Source organism: Theobroma cacao, chromosome 9 (assembly GCF_053813885.1).
Source record: "Theobroma cacao isolate CCN51 chromosome 9, ASM5381388v1, whole genome shotgun sequence".
In the NCBI taxonomy this organism is placed as follows: Eukaryota; Viridiplantae; Streptophyta; class Magnoliopsida; order Malvales; family Malvaceae; genus Theobroma; species Theobroma cacao.
The window spans coordinates 12,092,885-12,116,191 of record NC_142647.1 but is presented as its reverse complement, the minus strand read 5'-3'; the positions used below and the strand labels follow the sequence as shown (position 1 = coordinate 12,116,191).

Genomic DNA, 23,307 nt, shown 5'->3' with positions numbered 1-23,307 from the left:
GTACCTTGCCATGGAACAAACGTATGATTTTGCCCTTTTCTATAGGCAGTGTTGTGGGTCAAGATAAGGAGTCATTGTAGTGTCCTGTCTTGGTAGATGGTTGCAGTATGCAGTATAGGTGTACACTCGGAAAAGTACTTTTTTTTTTTTTTCCTTCTTATGAGTTCTGTCCCACAGGTTTTGGCGATGAGAAAGATTTTAATCAGGCTCTCCTAGCATGCAAGGGTAATGAGTGAGTTTTGTTTGGTAATAAAGTGCCAAGAAATGTTTTCTATGGTTCGGATGTAATGCTTCCATGATTTGGTGTTAACTTTATTTCCAAAAAAAATAGTTAATTATGCTTGGTAATTTTCAAAGAGTATTTAATAAAATAAAATCAATGACAAGATGGAAATTTGTCCGTTAGCTTTGCTAAGAAGTAATTTGCATTCCTTTTTTTTTTTCATTTCTATTTTCTGCAGGCCAAACGGCATGAGTGGTTTCGAAGCAAATCGCAATCAGAAACAATCATGAGATGAACCAAATGGAAACCACAAATTAAGCAGAAACACAAGTTGATAGAAATTAAAAGAGAAATAAAGAAAAAGAAAAATGTCCGGTATAAGGAGAGGCTGGTCCGATACGACGCCGCTTATCCGCCAACAGCAACAGCCTCATCAAAAAAACCGGTCCGCGACCTCTCCCTCCGCTCATTCACACAGCATCTCCTCCCCTTTGTTCCTCGAAATGGCCGCCGCTATCTCCTCCTCCTCCGCTACTCCTCGCTCTGCCTTCCTTGGCGTCGACGTAGGTACCGGCAGCGCCCGTGCTGGTCCGTTTTCTCTCTCCCTTTTTCTTCTCTCCGTGTAATAATGATTACGTCATTAATTATGGTTTTGATTGGAATGCGTACTGTTGGATTCCTTGTTTGTTTTACTGTCAGCTTAATCTTATATATATATTCGATTCATTGTCCATTAATGCTATGCGCCTTTCTTCATTGTTTGTGTTTGTAAGTTTTAAGGTTCCAATTGATGTGGTTTTTGCTACTTGCTTTAGAAGAAAGTGAGGATATACATGTTGGATTAGTGTAAAATTATGAATTAAAATTTTATTGATGATTAAATGATGATTTTTTTTTTCTTTTTCTGGAACAATATGTTGGATATGGTGTTTCATTTGAACCATGTGGGTCTTTTTGATCAAATATGATTCTTGCTATTTGTCATTTTGCTTTTGCGTTCAACTTTTGATGATTCTAAAAGCGAATTGCCAATAGCAAAGTCAACAGTTGAACCAAATTTAGCAAATTTCAATTTAATCATGAAACTTGCTTTGCTTTCTTTCTTCAACGTAGTACAAACAGGCACATCATGCATTTTTTTCCCTGGGGCTGAACCTTATTGCTGCATTTTGTTTGTTTATATATCTCTGCCTGCTTCAGGTCTCTTTGATGAGAAAGGGAAGCTTCTAGGATCTGCTAGTAGCCCAATACAAATATGGAAAGAAGGTGACTGTATTGAGGTAAAAAGAACTGGAAAATTTCAAATGGCTCACGAATTTAACAGACTAATTTAGTGGCTGAATTAGCTTGCTATGATCCTATCAATTTGTGAACGAGTTTATACTGGATTTCCTTTGATTCGGAGAAACATTACTGTAGGGGGCGGGGTGTGATTATATATTGGGATAATCAAAACCATTTCTTTTTATACCAGCAATCTTCAACGGACATCTGGCATGCAATCTGTTCAGCTGTGAAGTCAGCATGCTCTCTTGCAAAAGTTGAAGGGGAAGAAGTGAAGGGCATTGGATTTGCAGCTACCTGTTCACTTGGTTTGTATTTGGAAAAATATTATCTTATACGGTGTTTGAATAAGAACTCTTTTCATTTGTGCAGTATGCCATATATTTGACTGAAAAGTAAACATATTCGTAAGGTTAAGGAAAATATGGCATCTTCTTGTAGTGGCAGTGGATGCCGATGGCTCACCAGTTACAGTTTCTTGGAGTGGTGATTCAAGAAGAAATATTATAGTTTGGATGGACCATAGAGCTGTGAAGCAAGCTGAGAAGATTAACTCTCGTAACTCACCAGTGTTGCAATACTGTGGTGGATCTGTTTCGCCTGAGATGCAGCCACCAAAGGTACCTAGTCAATGAGTCTAGTCATCCAATGGTTTTGCATAGCCTATAATTCTATGTTGAATTAGTTCCCAAGGCAAATCTACTCTGGATACACAGCATGTTTTGATAGAAAAATAGTCATAGAACCAACTTATTGCAAGTGTTTGTGTTGGGAAGATAGAGAACCCCTCATTCAGATATACATAATTAAAAAAATTGAATTTGAAGTTATTTTGAACCATATCCTATAGGCTTAATCATAGGTATCATAATGTGGACCTAACATTATGATGCATGGTTTGTAGGCCCACTATAGGGAGAAAGGAAAGGAGGACATTTCTTCAATTAAAATGGGATAAGGAAGCTTAATCTATAAAGCTTCTCCCTTGAACCCATCACTTAATTTGCCAATGTGGGATCTTGGTAACCAAGAAAACACCACACTATCATGAAGTTACTAATGGGATTGGGAAGGGAGGCATACTTCATAAGCTTCCCCCTTCGCTAATTTATCCATTCTCATCAATGTGAGATCTTGTGCAACATTAGATGAAGAAATAGATGGGGGAAACCTACTTTACGCCTTTCCCCCACTCATGCTCCATCTTCCCCTTTGATATGGGATAAATTGATTTGGTTCTTTTAGTTTTTCTTCACTTATTTGTTTTTTAATATAAAAATAATTTTGTTATTTTCATTTGTTTCAGCTTTTCAAATGTTAAATATTTTATATATATATATATATATATATATATATATATATATATATATCAATTTAAATCTAATATCCTTAATATACATATACAATTAAATAATTAAGTACATAACTATATTAGTAGGTAAATAAATGTGCAAAAAAGCAAATAGATTTTTCATATAACAACTTTGATCTCATAGAAAAATAATAATAAATTTGTTGTTTATAAATATAAAATATTTATTAGTAGTTAATATATTAACTGTTATTTTAATTTAATATAATGTGTTAATATTTTCATTGAATATATTTATAAGATTTTAAAACTATCAAAATAATATATAAAGTATACATAAAATATCATTACTACACTTTTACCTCAATTTTGTTAGTAGTTATGTTCTCTTCTCACCACACTGCCATCACTATATTTAACAAACAGACATCATCTCTTCACTGATTTCAATCTTACTTTTGCAACTCCTATCTCCGTGCTACAATTACCAATCTCGCTGACATTTCTATTTTCAATCTTACTGCTGTGCTAAACGTGCCCTATTTATAATTATTTTCATATATGATTGTTAAGTGAAACTAGTTTAGCTATGCTTGTGTGATATACAGACAATGGTTGATAAAATATATTTTTGCAGCTTTTGTGGGTGAAAGAAAATTTGCAAGAGTCTTGGTCAATGGTATTTAGGTGGATGGACTTGAGCGATTGGTTGTCATACAGGTCCATCGATTCTGCCGCTCTTCTATATCATAAGCTTCTTGATGCCAAGACATCGGGCTCTTCTCTTACCTTAATGAATTTAACCTTATTTTTGTACTTTCTTTTGTAGAGCAACAGGAGATGATACACGAAGTCTATGCACCACAGTGTGCAAATGGACATATCTTGGCCATGCACACATGCAGCAGATGAATGAGAAAGATTCTCGAGACATGGAAGCTTGTGGATGGGATGATGATTTTTGGGAGGAGATTGGCTTAGGTGATCTTGTTGAGGGCCACCATGCTAAGATTGGTATGCTTTAAGAATTTCATTTCTTCATCTTATTCTTTGGTTGGACTCAAGAGTTGAGAAAGACATAGTTTCCTGTTTACGTGGATATTTTTCGACAGATTGATATAACAACAACAATGAATTGAGCCATTTATGGGTTGGCTATGTCAATCATATTACAGCATTGTACTCTATTAGGACCGTATACTCAGTAAGCCTGATAGATAATAGTGTCCTTCATCCTAATTTTCAACTATATTCTTTTTCTTCATCTCCCTCTCTTGACATGGTTATCCTCTGTTAACTTACATCTTGTAAGTCTTTTTTCTAAATGTCAAAATAACCTTGGCCTTCATTTTACCCCCAATGGTGATACACACTTATGCATAATTTTATCTTGCCTTGTATGTCTACACATTCTTATCTCATCCTTTTTTTGGGGAAGAGAGGGGGGGGGGAGGTGTTATTGTGGTACTTAGTTGCCCAGCAGTTATTACTGTAAATCATTAGTGGTCTTTTCTCTATCTTGTGATTTCCTTCAGCTTATGGGTGACATCTCCATCAATATCTCCGATCGTTTCTGTAATTGAACCAAGATACTTAAAATTTTCACTTTGCAGTGTGTCTTCATCTTCTCATGCTCCATTCTGTTTTGAATTTACGTTTCAAATACTTTATTTTAGAGCAACTGAATTGGAAACTCTTAAGATTCCAAAGTCTCTTTCCATAACTCAAGTTTGGCAGTAAGCATTCTTTTTTTTATCAACCATACCCTATCATTCAGCAAAAAAGCTTTCAATAGTATATAATATCCTGAATATATCTGGTAAGTCATCCATTACTAGGGCAAAAAGGTAAAAGACTCGAAGCTGACTGCTGGTTTAGGCCTATTGCTATTCAAAATGCTCTGTCCTTACACAATAATTGCTTGATTACATGTGTTTTATCGCTTGGATATAAGTAATATGTACACATTTCTTTTAACATGTTGATTGATAATAAAAGGAAAAAAAAGGAGTTGAATAGAAGTTGTTGGCAGGATTGACTTGTCGTTTGTAACAGTCTATTAATACAAATATGAACAGTTTTATAAATGCATGATAGGGCTTTTCTCTTGCTAATAATTTGGAAAAGTCTTTTATTGTCAGTGTTTCAATTTCCTAGTTGTTTACATGAGTCAGAATCTTCCATCTAATAGCATAATTTTTTTGTTTTTTTCCTTTCTTTTTTCCTTTAAAATTTTTATTGTTCTTTGTTGATTTTCCTTTAGGATGTGGTTGTCAGGGTGGTTGGATAATTCAGCATTTAATTCTGGCTGTTGTTTGATATGTCTTCAACTATTATGACATTTTAGATTTTGGATGTTATTTCTGAAATTTATTGCTGAAATTAGCACACTCTGGTTGGGTACAGTGAGAAATATTGACAGACGTGTAGAAAGTGATGACTTGCTATGACTTATCTTTTTGTGATTCTACTTTTCAAAAAAATTTCTTACTACACGGTATCCAATGCAAAATTTCATCACAGGTGTCCAGTTGGCATTAAATGGGTAGCCAATTGATGGACTTCATTTTTTCTTGATAATTGATCTGTTTGTGTAGTTCAGTGGAGAATATGAGTTGAAAAATCCAGACTAATGGGCCTATGATCTTTTTTTCCTTCTTTCGTACCTTCACAAATAAAATTTAAAAAATGGATATACATATGTATTCACCTGTTATGTTACTTTGTTGTCCATCAAAATTTCAAATACAGAAGAGCACTTGACAGTGGCATCGAATGTAGAAATGCAATGAATTTGTCATGACTTATCTTAATGTGATTCTACTTTCCACAAAATTTTCTTACCATATGGTGGCCAATGCAAAATTTAATCACAAAATTGTCTAGTTAGCATTAAATGGATAGCCAATTTGTGGTCTTCATTGTTTCTTGAGAATTGATCTATTTGTGTAGTTCAGTGGAGAATATTAGTTGAAAAACCCACAATAATGAGCCTCTGATCTTTTTTTCCTTCCTTGGTACCTTCACAAATAAAACTTAAAGAATGGATATACATATGTACTCACCCGTTATGTTACTTTGTTGTCCATCCAAATTTCAAATACAGAAGAACATTTGACAGTGGCATCCAATGTAGAAGTGCAATGAATTTGTTAGTTCTTTTTTGCCAGTTTTACAGTCTTCAACTTTGATTATGCAGATATTGTATCATGAATGTACCAAAAAACATTGAAATGATGAGTGGAAGGAACTTGTTGACTATGTTTTGATCATTGTCTTTTAGTTTCATTTTATTACCAGCCGTTTTTTATAATGACAGGACGAAGTGTAGCTTTTCCTGGCCATGGTTTGGGTTCTGGGCTTACTCCTACAGCTGCGAAGGCAAGAAATTTTGTACTGAAGATTTGACATTGATTTCAAGTGGCGCTCTTGAGGTCTATTAATAAAGCAAATGTTTTTATTTAGATATAAGAATACAAACATAATCCTTTTTTGTGGGCTTTGGAGGGTGCTTCTGTTAATTGTTGAACCCTAGGTCTTGGCTAATTGTTTATTCATTCAAAATTGGTAACTTATGTTTTTCAGGAACTGGGTCTGCTAGCTGGAACACCTGTTGGGACATCGCTGATTGATGCTCATGCTGGTGGTGTGGGGGTAATGGAAAGTCTACCCAAGACAGATTGTGAAGCTGAAGGTTTATCAATGAAGAACTATTTCACCTTTTCTTCAATTGCTTTATTAACAGTAATTTTTTAACTTTTTGGAAAATGGCACATGTTCAGAGAATGATAATGAAGCTATAAGCCATCGTATGGTGCTGGTGTGTGGCACTTCTACTTGTCATATGGCGGTATCGCGGGACAAGCTGTTTATTCCTGGAGTATGGGGACCATTTTGGTCAGGTATACTCTGAAAAATCATAATCTTGGTTATTTAGTGGTCTATGAAACTGGGTTTGCTAAAACCATCAGATAAACTCTTGCCAACTAGACATCTATATATTTTCTCATTTGTAACTAGCACTTACACACAGTCACACATGGCTATACGTAATGTGGATTGGGTTAGAGACTTCTCTCAAAGCTAACTCATTCCTTAACCAGTCTTCTTGGTCACTTACATTAATTCCCAACGGTATAATGTGAATGACTTTGTATTTTTATTATGTAAGGTTACGTACTTAGCTTGTTAATTTTGGCAGATCCTCAATATTAATGGTAATTCTATGTTTCCATTTGCCTTTATAGCAATGATACCTGAGTACTGGCTCACAGAAGGTGGGCAGAGTGCTACTGGTGCATTATTGGATTACATAATTGAAAACCATGTTGCTTCTCCTCGACTTGCAAATCGTGCTGCCTCTCGAAGTAAGTAATTGGCTACTTTCCCCCTTTTTTCTGCTTCTAGGCATTGGCTTGACTTCCTATTCTCTGTTCTATATCCCAGATACTTCCCTGTTTCTGCTACTGAACAATATGTTAGAATCAATGATGTCTGAGATGCAGTGTCCGTTTATAGCTGCTTTGACTGAAGACATACACGTCCTTCCTGACTTCCATGGAAACAGGTAAAGCTTTTAAAGATTTTATTTATGAGTTTCCTAGTTCATACTACATACTTATCTTTATGAGTTTTAGAATTTACCATTGTGATGAAACAGGTCTCCGATTGCAGATCCAAAAGCAAAAGGAGTAGTGTGTGGATTGACTCTCGACACTAGTGAGAAACAGTTGGCTCGACTATACCTTGCCACAATCCAGGGTATTGCATATGGTACACGTCACATTGTGGAGCATTGCAATGCCAATGGTCATAAGGCAAGAAATGCATATCTCTCATTTTTGATCCACTTATTTTAAGCAGATATGTTTGTTCAGCTGTTAAACTTTACTAGTTTTAAAGTTCCATGTCTATAAAGCAATCTGCTCTCCATTCTGGGTTTTTGAATGAGTTTTTTCCTATTGACAAAATACAGATGGTAACTTTTGCTAGTTTCCCTGACATTGTGTCACTTGTCTATGTCTTTAATAAGAGTGGGTGTATTACTTTCACTTTAAAATTGTTTTCTGAAATCAATGTTAATTTGTTATGCTTCTGTGGGATGAACATATGTTTTTAGTTTTAAAATACAGTCCATGAAAGATAGTTATCCTATACCTGCGACAGAATTTGGACCATTCATTATCATGAATATGCACAGCTTCAAATGGTTCCAGAACTCCAGTTAGTATGATCCAGTGCTGCTATTTCTTTGCGCATTAGGAATTTGCTCTCATCCTCAACCAAAACTCAAGATTTGCATTGTTAATTTTTTGCCTTAAAATGATAGAGTGGCTATAGAGGTCTGCTCTCTCTCTCTATCTCTTTGGTATTTCAGATTCATCTTCCAATGTTGAAAATTTTGATCTATTTGAGTTTTTCCCCCCCTCACTTGTGACCAGTTCAATACTATGTTCTTATTGATTGAAATAATTATGAAATTAACAAGGGCTGTTTGTGATAAACAGCTTGGTAGCAGTTGACTTGGAATTAAGTGATTGCATAATGAAGAATTAAGCAAGGATTAATTTGAGCTTAGAACTGAGAGCACCTAATAATTTCTTGCAGAGTTCAAAAGATCCACAAAAAATAGGCCACCTGCCTTAATGGATAAAACTGGAATTAGCTTATCCTAGGACCAACCTGGAAGCAATCATTTCAGTCCAGCCCATGATGCCTGTTTTGGCTGTGTGATAAAGAGTGTCAAGCTTCCTGTCTAGTTGTCAAATGACGATCTAGAACAGCTGCTGGCAAATGGCCTTACTGGTTGTCAAATTGGCCCACTTTCCACTCTCTGCTCCCCACTCACACCCCTTCATTTTCCCTTCTTGTATATACAACAAAGTTGAACCTTACTGATGATTAGGGAAAGCTTAATGGTTCAATTGGTTTTTTATTTTATTTCTTAAATAAGCAAGTGTGAATTACACCATTCTTGCAAACAAATATTTAATATCTTTAGGAATTTGTGCCTCACTGACTGGTAAGGTTTGGTTGGACCATATCAATTGATCTTGGTTCCCAAATGCAGTCCCTTGACCTTGATGTCCAGATACATGTCAACTTGCAAGGAGCTCAAACTTAAAGCCATCTAATTATTTCTTGTTAATTGAATATGTTTCTGCTGCTGTTTATGACTAAAGAAGAGGGTTGCTCGGCATTGAGGAATTGATTCTTTATAATTCATTTCGCTAACCCTTGAAGTCCTTTCTTATTATGTCTTTCTTCTTGTGCAGATTGACACATTACTTGCATGTGGTGGTCTCTCAAAAAATGCCCTCTTCATTCAAGAACACGCAGATATTATTGGTTTGTGCATTTGTTTTCTTTCTTTTTGCATACATGTGCTGTACTGTGCACATGTTCATGCATGCGCATACCTTTATTGACTAGTAACTTTCATATATCAATTTATCAATAAAATTTAGTGCGTTTATAGCAACATAAAACCTTTTTTTTGTAGGGTATATGATTTTTTAGACCAATGATTCTTTTTTGATGCACTTGAATGCTGAATTATATGTTGTCGTACATATTGTTAAATTTGAGAGGAAAAGACAAATTTTCTAGCCATAAACAAACTTTTAAATGTGAAAACTTCTTAGGTGCCATTTGGCACCACAGTATGGTGGGGTTGGAGGGACTCCTCACCATACTGTACTGTGGTGCCAAACGCACCCTCAGTAAGACAATGAACTGTAATTTATAGAGGTTTTGGTACAGTCAAGTTTTGGATCCAACTATAAAGAGAAAGAAAAGAGCACGAGTGGATAGGGTCAGTGCAAATAATTCCTTCAGGAATGATTCAAGTATGCATCATTTAACTTGGCATTGTTGGCATGGATATGTTTTTGTTAGGAATAATTGTAGAACTTGTTCTTCTCCTTGATAAGTTTTGTGGGCTTGGCATTTGACTTAGCTTACCATTGGATTTCATATCCTTGTGCAAGTCATTTATTGAATAGCGTGTCGAGCATTCCACTTATTCTAATGAAAAGAGAATTGGTTATGAATTTGAATCTCCCATGAATGATGGACATTGGCTAGATTTAGTATGTACGATCCTAAATTACGATCAAGTGGGCAGGAAAAATCTTGAAACTAACAAAATGAGGAACAATGTAATACTTATTAAGTTTTTACACCTGTAAATTTGCCCCATCTTAATGTGTAAAGAGTAACCTATAGATCTCCCCTTGAAAGTGTGATTTAATGGATGAAAACTGACAGGACCTCGCTTTGATTGAGCTTTCTGAGGATATGGCCCTGAATAGATTTTACTGATTCAATATTATATAGCTGCCATAGTAGGAAAAGGCTTACTTTGTTGTTGTAGATACATGGGTGTGTTGTTATTAATGTGCTATCTTCCCCTCTCTCCTCTTAATTAGTTTCATGGATAAGATGTTCAAATTCCCATCAGTAGGCAAGTTTGTAGTCAGTCATGGAGGCAGTTCGTCATATTAACTTGAGTACTTTGTACATTCATTGAAATCTAATTTAACTGAAAGTTGAAAACACGAAGCAAATTTAGTATAGAAACATATTATTCTTATATCACATTTGTTGTAGAAGACACTCTGAACTTGATTTCTGTAATTGTCTCATAAATCAAGTAAAATGGGTCATCTAGAAGGTGTTGGATTTAGCAATGGCATTTATTATTGCTGGGAACATGTTGATTAATAATTGTGGCTTTCTTGCTCATAATTTGTTATTCCTTTTTGTTTGTTTTTTTTTACCATTTGCTCTCAAAATTTTTTCAGGTTGCCCTATAATACTTCCACGTGAAAGTGAGTCGGTGCTCTTAGGGGCTGCTATTCTTGGTGCAGTTGCTGCGAAGAAGTATTCTTGTCTCAGTGACGCCATGAAAGCACTTAATGCGGCTGGTCAGGTATGCAAAGTATTCCTCGTTTGTTTTAATTGTCAATTAGCTCATGCTTTTATCATGAAAACATGTGTTACAAACATGCAGAAGCTCCAGCCAAAAATTGAGCTGTGTTATGGTTTTAAACCTTACATAAAGGGGTTCAACCTAGACAAGTCAACTGATGGCAATGCATAAAATCTGGCATGCAATTGTGGTCTTGTTTGCTTAGTTGGCCTAGGAGCTGTCTCTCATAGATTGGCATCAACTAATAGGAAAAGACATTTCTATGTTAGGCATCAATTTTCAATTAGGTCCATGATTGGGCTGGTACCTAGCTTGTTGATATAATTTTACCCGACTGGCTAAAATTATATAAATCGGATCCTCAGCAATTAATTCAATATGCATCTCGAGAGTTAATTACACGACCCATATCATATCACTTGTTTTATGTGGTTCAATAGATGTCACTGACACTGAACTTGAGCAAGTAGGTAGTTGCAGATGCCCCAGCGAAACCTTCCCCTTTGTTTCTGGTGTTGTGTTCTTTCTCATAACTAGAGGAGCAAGCCATCTTAGATTCATGCCTATATTTGGTCTTTGACTTCTTGAAACCATGCAGGTCATTCATCCATCAAAAGACCCAAGGGTGAAGAAGTATCATGATGCCAAATACCGAATTTTCCTTGAACTTTATAAGCAGCAGCTATCACAGCGTTCAATCATGGCACAAGCATTGGCCTAGATTGTGAGGTACATGGTTGCAACTTGTGAATGCTTTTCTTGAATTGGGTTTTTGAATGTTAAGGAAGTGGGACTGTGTAAAGTTACTGGATTACTGGTAAAGATACTTGTGTAAATAATTGGTGTTGTAGTTGCATGTGAAACCTAGCACAGACCAGAGGACCCCGAATAAAGATTAATGGATGAGTTTCACATTTTTAATTCCTTTAGCGGGAAATCATCTCTCATGTAGTCAATTTGTAAATGGAGGAAATAGAGGGGGTAAAGAAGAGAAGGTAGGAATTTTGAATGAAAAGGGAGTCTTCCCATCGCATGCATCTCTTCTTGCTTATCCTAAAATTCTGAGTCCTTCAAACTGGGTGTTATTTGGAAACAAAAATAAACGCATAATTTTATGGCAAATCGGGTTGAATTGCTTTATTTTAAACTCAAGCTGCTTGCTACAACAGTTTGTTTATTTTATTATTTTAAAATTAAACTTTAATAAAAAAAAATTGTATTATTATTGATAAAATAAAGTAATCCGATTTAGTTGGGCTCGAATTTAAAAAATTATGTCCAAATTCAATTCTTAATGAGTACGGACACTTGGCATGGATTTACATTTCTAATCCAAAAAAATGTGTATTAAATAGATAAAGGTTTTTACTTGTAAGTTTAAATATAAGATTCGTGATTTTTTTCTTATTTAACTGTGTAACGTTATTATTGCATAGATTCTTTTATCTATAAAAGAGACAACATTTTCCTCCACTCAATTAAATACTCTAAGTGTGATTTCGTTGAATAGTTTGCACTTGAAATGAATTTGACGAAAAAAACAATACTCAGAATGGGCAGACTGTCGAGCATCAACAGGGTTTTTTTTTTTGTCACATCATCCATTTGATTAATGAAATTAACGAGGTGTGTAATGTGCTTCATGGAATGAAAGTTAAATTACTTAATTGCAAATTTATTTTCTTCTAGTGCCAAATAAATAATTTCATTATAATTCAGTATGAAATGTTTAATTAATCCGATTTTATTTATGCTAATGATATGTTAAATATAAATCTAATATGGAGACATATTGGAACTAGTCAAGGTTTTACCTATTATTATTAGCTTTTCAAATGTCAACACCTTTTTTGTAGATTGTTTACTATGTTGGCATTTTGTGAACCTTCACAAGAATGGTAGACCATTTTATTATAATATGCTTGAAAACAAAGGAAAGAAAATGGAGAGGGAAGTAGCACTCGAGCGTTTAGGTAATTAATTGATATATGATCTCTTTGCTTAAATCTCTTCTCTCAAATCTAACAAAAAAAAAATGGAGATGGAAGCAAAAGAGCATGAAGGAAAATTCACATTCCTTTTGATTCTTTGACATTGTTAAATGCAAAATTAAAGAAAAAGACAAGAATTAACTGTGAATTACAAGTAAAGCAAATCCTTTAATGAAGTTAGTGTAATATGTTTTAAACTTTTCATTCAATTTTCTCCTTGCTACTAGTGGAATAGATAATTATTCTAATAATTATCTGGATTTGTTCTTATTTATCATTAATAAAATTTAATTCCAACAAGTTAAAAAAAAAAAAGAATTGGCTCTTTTACATTTTTTTTTTCGATTTGGGTGAATGAGGGTTTGAATCTTGTTTTTTAAACAAGAAAATCATGCATCAATCAATAAATCAATTGCTCGGGTGTCTCTTATATTTTTTTATCTATTATTTTAAAGCATTTATTACGACTATCATACGTGTAAGATTCATTTATAAATTGTGTATCTCCAATATATGAATGGTAATTAAAGATATAATGAAAGGAATGAATATAAAAGCATTGAAAAAAAAATTTAAAAACCCTTTAAAAAAAAGGAGAGAAATTGAAAAGTGAAAAAGTGCCTTGCATGATAAGAGACAATAAATAAAGACTTTTCTCTTAATTGATCCTAATAATTGGTTATAAATTACTTCAAAGTACAGCTGCAATGTTTAATTCATTGTGAAACAAGGAATTATCTTCAAGTAAATTTCGCTAAATACTTTTTTTTTCCCATCCTCATGGTTAATTACCAAAAGATGCTTCTCTTTTAGATTTTTCATACATATCATTTCAACTTATTTTCAATTAAACATAAAATAAGAAAAAGGTGAAATACAAAAATCTTATGAGATTTCAGTGAAAAAATATTTAATTTTATGTCTAATTTGTAAAACATCTCTACTTTTTCAACAAAAATAATAACATTAACAATCTATTTAACGTGAATTGATGTGACATATTAGTAGAGTTTTTTAGTGATTATCTCATCCTATTACTTCTTCAAAGAAAATAGAGTATTTGATTCTAATAACCAAAGTCGTTAAAAGAGTATAAACAAACTCCTTTGTTGACAAGCTCCTTTGTCGACCTTTTTAAACATCTAGAGCTAAGTCTTTCAAGAGTTATTATTTATCAAGGCACAATGAGATATTCTCCTTATATTCACGTAAGGAGATGAATCATTTATTGATCATTAACTTACCTTTACGTATTTCATGTTATACCCAATATTAAATCTTTTTGAGTATCTTTGATTAGGACTATTTTAAATGATATCAAAGTATAGTATTCTACACATAAGGTAACCAAATGATTTCAAAGTCTAAAGATAATTTACACAGCTATCACAGGAAAATTCATTTCATAGACACTTTAGTGATATACCAAATAGATTCTCATGACCGCTCATATTCAATGAATTTGTTCTTATAATAAGCACCCACATGTTAGTTCAAGTATCCTCATATTTCAATTTATAAGATTGATTGCTCATTTCACAAGTGATAACCATATGCTTTATGTTTTATCAATATCTATTTTTCTTGATAAAACTTTGACTGAGTTATTCAAGTATAAAGCTGTGATGCAATAATGTTCTCATAATCATAACCTTTTATAATACCTTTTACAAAGCATATAACATTTCATGAACTTTATTTCAACTAATCGATATTTGTAGATCTTTTGAAAATAAAAAATCTTTTTTATAAATAATAAATGTTTAAATACAAGATGTATTTCTATACAACCAATCGATTAGTTTACACGGGCATATAACTACACTATCATAACATTGAAAACCTTAATCTGTATGACCTATTAAGTTCTCGATACGGTGGCAAGGATTAGATGAATGAAACAACTTGTATTCGTCATCAATTTCCTACTTGATTACTCAATATTTATAAGTCAAAATTGACATTTAGTAATGTCTCATGACTATCCAAATATTAAGAAAAGTCAAAGAGCTTAGCCTATCAATGTAATTTAATCTTTCATAATCCAATATCCTCGATAAGACACAAAGTATGATGAAGTGTCTACTCTATATTTGTCATTATAATTTTAGATTTTGCGATCTTCTAAACTTATTAATGAATTTTGAAAATTGATTTTCAAACCTCATTTAACTTTGGTCAAAGATTTGATTAAGCTAAGTCATACCAAGAATTAATAGGGCGACGTATCCTTTATCTATAGTTCATTTATCTTCATGTGTTCATGCTATACCAATGTAAACTCTACTTTACATCCTTGGCTAGAGCTACCTAAAATAATACCAAAGTATTCAATCTCCACATAAGATAAATTGATAATCTCAAGTCTAATGATCATTTGCGTGATTGACACATGAGAATATTTTCATAAACACTTGAATAATATACCAAATGAAATTTTCATGGTAGGTTATGTCCAATGCACTTGTACTTGTAATAAGCATTAATATGTTATTTTTAAGTATGCTAATATTTCAATTTATGAAATTGATTGATTGTTTCACAAGTAAAGAATATAACATATGCTAGTCTTTCAGTTTATATGAATATCTTATCTTAATAAAGCATCAGCAAGAACCTGTTTAGAAGTAATGCTTTAATGCAATGAGGATTTCATAATTATAACATATTATAATTCTTATGTAAAGTATATTTACTTCAAAGATTTTATCTTATAAGTAATAGACATATGAAAATATATAAAATTATAGATAAAAAAAACCTTTATTACTATAATGCATTAAATCAAGAATAATGTTTTCTCAAAACATATCGACTGGCTTGCAGGGCACACATCAACTCTATCAATATGTGATGATCATGACTTGAATCTATGGCATAGAACAAACATCTTGGTTGATGTGGCAATGGCTTTAACAATTCCATCATGGTCAATCAGGGCCTGCATGCAGTGCATTTAAAAACCTAGCTATGTTTTGTTAGGTGAAGATATAATTGCACATGTGGGAAATTTTGGGGTTACAAAGATCTTGTTTGAAAATAAAGTTGCAAACTAAACCAAGACTTTAGGCACCATTAGCCACATTGCACTAGATAAACATCCGTTAACTCACTTTTTTATGCATTCCACCATTGGCTACCTATTTGGTGATAGTTAATAAATGGTGTTGGAACAAACCTTTTTTCTAAAAAAGAATAAAAAAATACTAAGTAATTACTAGTAGAAGATAATCTTTGTTAATTGCTATATTAACATAGAAATCACGATTAAAAAAAGAGTAGAGTTCAGAAGGAAGAGTTTGGACAAGAGTAAACACATATAGCTAAGGTATATTACTGCTTGAAACAATTATCAAAAGAAAAGCAAGAAATGAGATGTTTGAATTTAAGGCAATGGGTAAGTGCATCACTTTCTAATTCTTTTAAAAGAAGTGGTTGATGTTACTTTACTAGAGATTTTGGTGCAATACATGATTGTCTTTTATCCATGTTGGAACTAGGCTTAAAGTGGACATAAAAGATATAGTGGGAAAGCTAAACAAGAACAAATTGAACTTCTTAGAGACACTGAAATTAATATATAACTAGTTACTGACTAGCGTTACATTGCAAGAATTATTAATTGACATATAATTTGATTAGTTAAATAATTTGATAATATATTTTATTATGAAAAAACAAATTATTCTTCTACAAATAAAGTCATTTGATTATGATGTAGCCTTGAATCAGGTTAGGTAAGAGTTTACTACAATAATATCATGTATGCTATCACTGCATTTCATGTTATTAGTTAATATTTTATGTAACTACAAAGATAATTCATTACAAAATGTACAAAAAATTATTTTATGTTCAGTGATGAACAACTAAACACTTTGTTGTCTAAAAAACAGAATGAACTTTGATATGTACAAGCTATTTATGCAAAAATCTAAAACAAGGCATGAATTGGCCTCAAATCATGTCAAAACTGGTGAAAAATTCCAAAACTAGTTGGTGCTACACAGACGAAGAGGCAATGGATTACCCAGTTCAAAAAACTTTTACATGTGACATAATGAAAAAGGCATCTATTTAAACTTTGCACAAGAACACAATCTTCTTTAATTATTGAGAAAACAACAAAAGACAATAAGAAATTTAAATTTCATTATTGAAACACGTCTTATAAGATCAATTCTTTTTTTCATTTTGCATCGTCCATGCAATAATCAAAACAATTAATAGTTTTAGGTTAAAGAGTTATTTCTTCACCAAATTAAAGAGTCAAATTTATTCATACCCAAGACGGCTTGAACAGTATTCTAAATTTCATTTGTTAATTTCAATTTTGCAGGTAACATCTTTGCTTGTGTTGTTCTTGTGACCCATATAAGTTATTTTAAACCTCTTTAAGGATGAAACAAAGATCATAAGAGAAAAGTTGAACAAAGATCATAGGAGAAAAGCTGAACAGGAAAAGCTCATTTACCAACAAATAGTTAAATATAACCAATACATATAAATTGTTATATGTTCTTAAATACTTATAACTTTATCTCAAACCATTGAATTGCAGCTCATTTTTCTATTCCACAATCATCTTTGATAATATCTGAAATCAGCCATCAACAAATAAATTTGTTTGTTGCCACCAAACAGAACGATAACAATCATCCATAATGATGAGTACCATACCTTTGATTGACCAAATCTTAATAGTGTTGTCCATGCCACAACTTGTAATGCAATAAATATGTGAAACTCCAAATTTTTAAATAAAGGTAAATAAATAAATATTGAATCCAAGGGTAAAACGATCATTTAGTGATTTTTTTTATCAAATATTGTACATCAAAGATATTATTTGGAAGAAAATATTACTTAGAAAAGCTTTTAAAAGCCTCAAGAAATTGTTCTTCCCTTTTTATCTATGACAAGGTCGAACTTTATATCAAAATAATATAAATAAAATATTATTTTATTTTGATGAAGAAAACAATATATTATTTTGATGAAAGTAAAATAATGTATTATTTTGATGAAAGTAAAATTTGTAAGAAATCGTTGATTTTTTTTAGAAAATAAAATAATTCAAACTTTTTTTTCCTTTCTTCTTTTTCTCACATTGGTCGGCCCCCCACACATTTCATTTTATTCTCATTTCTACACATTGGTTGAATTTCCCTTGTCCTCTCCATAGTTCTACATTTTTCTACTTTGTTCTTCATTTTTATTGTTTTATCATACTATTTCAACTTTCATCTCTCTCTTGTCCATTTTTACTTGTCAAAAACCATGAGCATATGTTCTTTAATCTCAAAGTTAAATTAAGGTGAGAAATTGAAACACTAAATATTATTAATCAGGGGTTTTATATTGAGGATCATTTTTCCTAAATTTAATTTTTCTTGTTTTTATTATTTTGTTAGGAGTTTATTTCAATTTTTCTATATTTAATCTTAACAAGGTAAGACTTTAATAAACACTTAAGTGATTAAATCGGTATGGGTTTTGAGACGGATGTTGGAGAAAACTTAGTTCTAAGGATGGGTTACATGGAAGTGTTAAAGTGATAAATTATATTTTCTCTAGCTTGAAAGAATGTATGTGAAAGAAAGTTTTCGAGGAAAACCTAAGTTGTTGAAACGGGTGTGAAAATATGAAGGTAGAAAAAGGAGAACTTAAAACCTAAAGGAAAAATTGGTAGAGGTTGTTAAATGATTTAGCTAAATCTCTAGTCTAGAAGTAAATGTTGTATTCCTTTACTATGTTGGTTGTATGTGTTAGGCTCACTTAAAACTCCAAGATCAACTAGCTAAATGAGCTTGGTTAAGTGGCTTGGCCTTGATTTGGTGACATATAAGGTAAGAGACATGCATTTAAATTGTTTTTAAAAATTTCATGCAATGTTTGATTATGTTATGCTCAATGCTTTCAAAAATGTCCACAGGAAACGAGCTCTTCATATTATATGTTTTGTTTTTAACTATGTCTAAATTGGTAATGTTATTAATTTGTTTGAAAATTATTAAGTGTTGTAAGCATGTATAGTTTCTATGATTAACTTGTTTTATGAAATGTTATGTGTAGTATGACTATATTCTTTTTAATACATGTTGGACATAAAGCTTTTTTAGAAAGTGAAATAAGCTATAAAAATAATGTGAAACGTTTTCAATGTAAAGCACTTAAATGAAGACCTAAGATAACAACAGTTTTGTTAACTATTGTGCATAATAAGACTACCCTAACTAATGAGGGGAAATGGGATAAATAGCGCTAGCCTTGTGGTCGAAGGATGATATAAATGATAATAAAGCTAGTAGGCCAGAGTGCACCGACTATATGGGTTGGTTACCTATCATGTGTGATATATTTGTATTTTGTGTTTCTTAAGTTGCTTCAATAGTGTATTAAATTTTGATAATGATGCTTGGACTATTTGATATATATTGTTATAAGGTTTTCACTTCTTTAAAATTATATGAACATGCTAGAATTTAAATTTTTTCTAAATTGTGTGATTAGATTAAGTGTGGTAAAGTTTTGAAATAAGAAAAGCACAATTTTGAATGAAGTCTCAAGACTAGTTTCTTGTGTATAAATACTTATCCCATATTTTCAATAAAAATGGTTATTTTTAATGTGATTTGAAATATAAGGACTTTGATTTTTTGGAATATGATTTTTTTAAAAAAAATTAAATGGGATTTCATTAATCACAAGGAAAAACAATCCTTGAAAAAAGAAAAACAGAGTCATGAAAAAAAAAAAAGGAAAGACGAACAGGGAATGCCAACTAAAAAATTTGAACAACCCAAAGAAATAGTCAAAAAAACAACTAGAAAAAGAAATGCAACCCAAGGGGAAACAACACAACAAAAAGAGCAGAATCTGAAAATCCACAAGAAAGTCAACAAGCAACAAAAACACAAGGAATATGATTATATCAACATTTTATAAATAAAATATGATGCATTTTGAGTACGTGTATGCATAGTTTTATGTTTTCAAATAAAATTGCATGGTTTCAAACTAAAATAGCATGGTTTATTAAATACTCTTCCGTTAATGCTTGTTTTCCCTCCTTATCCCTCACCAAATTATCTGTACTCACCTTTTTAAAATTTATGTTTTTAGCTTTCAAAATAGGAGTTAGTTGGATCGTAATGCAATAGTTCCATCCTTATCCAACATCATGGTAGGTGTTACTATGGCATTCACTAGGCCCTACCAACTTGTGTCACTCCGTTGTCCTATCATGTTCTATCTTGTACTTAATAGAAGTCTAGTAGTGTTGATGTAGTCACTAGATGACAACGTGTTAAATATTTATAACGGAGAATGTATAAAGCTAACGTTAGTACTTGATGTTATAATATTGAGTTAAGGCATGCTAGGTGTTTGGATATGAGTAATATATGAATTTGATGGCATTTTGCTAATATGAAATGTGTGTTAATCCAACTGATATAGGTATAACTATAAGGTTTGTTTAGACTTAGTGGGCTTTGTTTATTGGGCTGCACTAGTTATGGCTTGAGATTAATTGTGACAAAATATCTGAAAGATGGAAATCTTGCAATAGCCATCATAACCATTTGTTTATGTTGGTAGAAAATATGGAAAGAGAAAAAGTAGCAATTCTCTAAGGAAAAACTCAATATTGTTAACTCAATATTGTTAACTCAATGTTGTTTGCATTTACCACACTCAAAAATGAATAAGCTTATCAACTTAAATATAAAAAACATATTATAAAATGACAAAAAACACAATAAAAATAGAGAAAATAAGAAAATATTGTTTAAACAAAATTGTACTCATAGTTGTATTTTTTTTTAACAAATTAAAAATTAGAAGAGATGGAAGAAAAGAGAGAGAAAGTTACCACAACCATTAAGGGCAATGCATTTCATAACCTATGTTCCAAATACTTTTCTATCACCTTTAGAAAATCTCCTTACAATGGATCTTCTACCAAAAACTCATTCTTTTTTATGTTAATCAACAGAAAATCCAAAATAAACAAAAATGAAAAAAAAAAACAGAAAGCCATAAAGAAAAAAGATGTCTTACCCATAATTGCGGCATTCATCTTCTCTTCTTGTTGTTTTGCTTAGCGCTAGTGAGAGAGCCAAAGAGAAATAAAAAAGCGACTTTCAAAAGTTCAGTATATCATTTTCTACGTTCAGATGAACAGGCAAGAAACTTCTAGATTTCTGCAATAAATTACAATTTAAAAAATTAAGATAGTGAAAATTAACAAAATGAGGATCCATTAAATAAACACCTAAGTACTTACCATTCAAAACCCAAGTAATATGGTGAACAACAAAGTTGTAGAGTTCATCAATGAAAGAGGAGGGGAGATTAAGAAGAAAGTAAAAGAAGAGAACATTTGGGAAGTTTCCAAAGAATAGCAAAAGAGAGAGGGGAAAATGAAAAAAAATAAAGAAGGAAGAAAAAGAAGAGAATGGAAGCTTCCAGAGAAAGGAGAAGAGCAAAACTTTAAAAACACCATTGTATTTCAAAGGAAAAATCGAAAACGCCCATACCTTCTATCTAAATTATCGAAATATATGAGGTTTATGTCTAAAAATCCAAAATACTCTCCAAATATGTTAAAATAGCAAAGACAAATATCAAATTCCTTTTGAGAAGACGTTTTCACTTTTCACAATTTATATTTGTGTGTAACTTCTTGTGCATATATTTTTTGCTTACTTTGTTTCATGCACTGGTTCTAGGATTTGTAGACACTATTTTTATATTTTCTTATTATTTTTATTTTATTTTTAATTTTAGTTTTATTATTTATTTATTTATTTTAATTTGATTATATTTGTCTCAATTTTATTTATTTTTTATTAGGGATCAATATCAAGCCCAAATTTGAACTTGGGTTTTCTTGGTCTTCAACAACTCTGGATTTTGTTGGGCTCGCAATATGTCTAAGCTTGTTAGTAGAAACAAGCCTAATGTGGCTAAATTGATGGTAAACAGATCAAACAAAGTAAACAAAATCAAAATTAATCAATTTGGATTAAAGTTAATCAAGATAAAGAACAATCAGGAAACCACAGAAAAAAAACAAAGAGAAAATGAAAAATAAAATTGGGGAGCCAACTAGGCATGGCTAGCACAGCAAGGGTGTGTTTTACACTCTTGCCAGTACCAACACCTTGCTAGACGTGAGAGATTTCTTCGTTTGGCAAGGCATCTCATAGTGCTGGGGAGCCCAAATAGCACACCCAACACCCAAGGAAGGCAACTATAAAGCTATCCTCTTCTAAAAAATATAAATAGTAACAAAGAAAACCCTAAGCAAATTCTCAAAAAAAAGAAAACCAAATTTCCAAAAACCCTAAAATTCCCTAGTTTACTAGCAATCGAAAACCACAATCAAAACCAAAAAAAGAAAAAGATAAGCTTAAGATACAAAAACCAAAAAAACAAAGAGGAAGCCGGGAATGATATGGTGGGGATGGTGTGAAGCAAGAGGGGGAAGTCTGAGAGATTTAAGGGTTTTGTTTTCAATCTTTCGATCGTTGATAGAGAGAAGAATGAGCAGTAAGAGAAATAGCAAGATGTGGTGACGCTTCGGACAAGAAAGGGAAGAAAGGCTTTTGAGTTTAGAGAGAAGGGAGAGGAACCGAGTAGAGAAAGAAAACAAATAAGAGAAATAAGGAGAGGGGAAGAAAATAACGTTCAAGTACTTAAGGTTGGGTACACTAAACGACACCGTTTTGGTCAAAGCTTTTAAGGTTTGAAGATAAGCTCAAAACGACATCGTTCTACAGAGAGTGAGACTGCCTCTCTAGGTCTTTAAACGTGCGTCTTGCAGGAAGGGCTTGGTGGGCTGCAGTAGCTTAGGTCTCTTTCACAGGCCAATAACTTGGGCTACTTCTAGCCCGATAAGGTAAAAACCTTTTTCCTTTCCTTTATGGATTTGTTGTGGCTTGGGTTGTTTGAGTCTAGCCCTTTTCATTTGGTTAAAAATGTATTATTTGATGATATAGGATTAATTTAAATTATTTTAGCATAATATTCTAAAAATTTTTAGATGATATTTTAAGGTCAGAAAAAAAAAAACAAAACAAAAGCTATAAAAATAATAATAATAGCAGGAAAATATTAAAAGTGTTTTAAATATGTTTAGCTATAAAAAGAACTTAAACTTAGATGAATATTTATTTATATAAAAAATATAAGATATATATAAAAAGAAAGTGAACGTTTGGATAAAATATAATCATGGCGCTAGATTTAGCTAAGATAAAAATATAAAAAAAGAATAAAAATGTTTAGTAAAAAAATAACAATAAAATAAAGTAAAAAGAGACTTAAATAGAAAATATCTATTAAAAAATAGAATAGACTTTTATAAATGAAAAGGAAATAGAAGAGAAAGAAAATACGTATGTTTAATCATAAATAAAATAAGTTAGGAATACAGTAGAAATAAAATACTTAGGTATACAAATTTATATATATATAGGTATATGTAAGAAATAAAAGAATATAACATAGTATAAAATTATAAATATAAAAATAAAATGATTGTTTTAGGGTCAAT

The 23,307-nt window shown here is 32.0% G+C and overlaps 1 protein-coding gene across 1 annotated transcript; it reads left to right on the top strand.

Moving 5' to 3' along the window:
• Positions 1-465: 465 nt before the first annotated feature.
• Positions 466-11,673, top strand: LOC18589218 (FGGY family of carbohydrate kinase). Its single transcript, XM_018127977.2, has 15 exons — positions 466-811; positions 1,424-1,503; positions 1,698-1,815; positions 1,949-2,127; positions 3,457-3,539; positions 3,649-3,833; positions 6,139-6,200; positions 6,405-6,513; positions 6,602-6,721; positions 7,067-7,186; positions 7,266-7,386; positions 7,480-7,636; positions 9,095-9,167; positions 10,625-10,752; positions 11,351-11,673. The coding sequence occupies exons 1-15, from the start codon at positions 592-594 to the stop codon at positions 11,471-11,473; spliced, it is 1,878 nt and encodes a 625-aa protein (XP_017983466.1). The 5' UTR covers positions 466-591; the 3' UTR covers positions 11,474-11,673.
• The last annotated feature ends 11,634 nt before the right edge of the window (positions 11,674-23,307 follow it).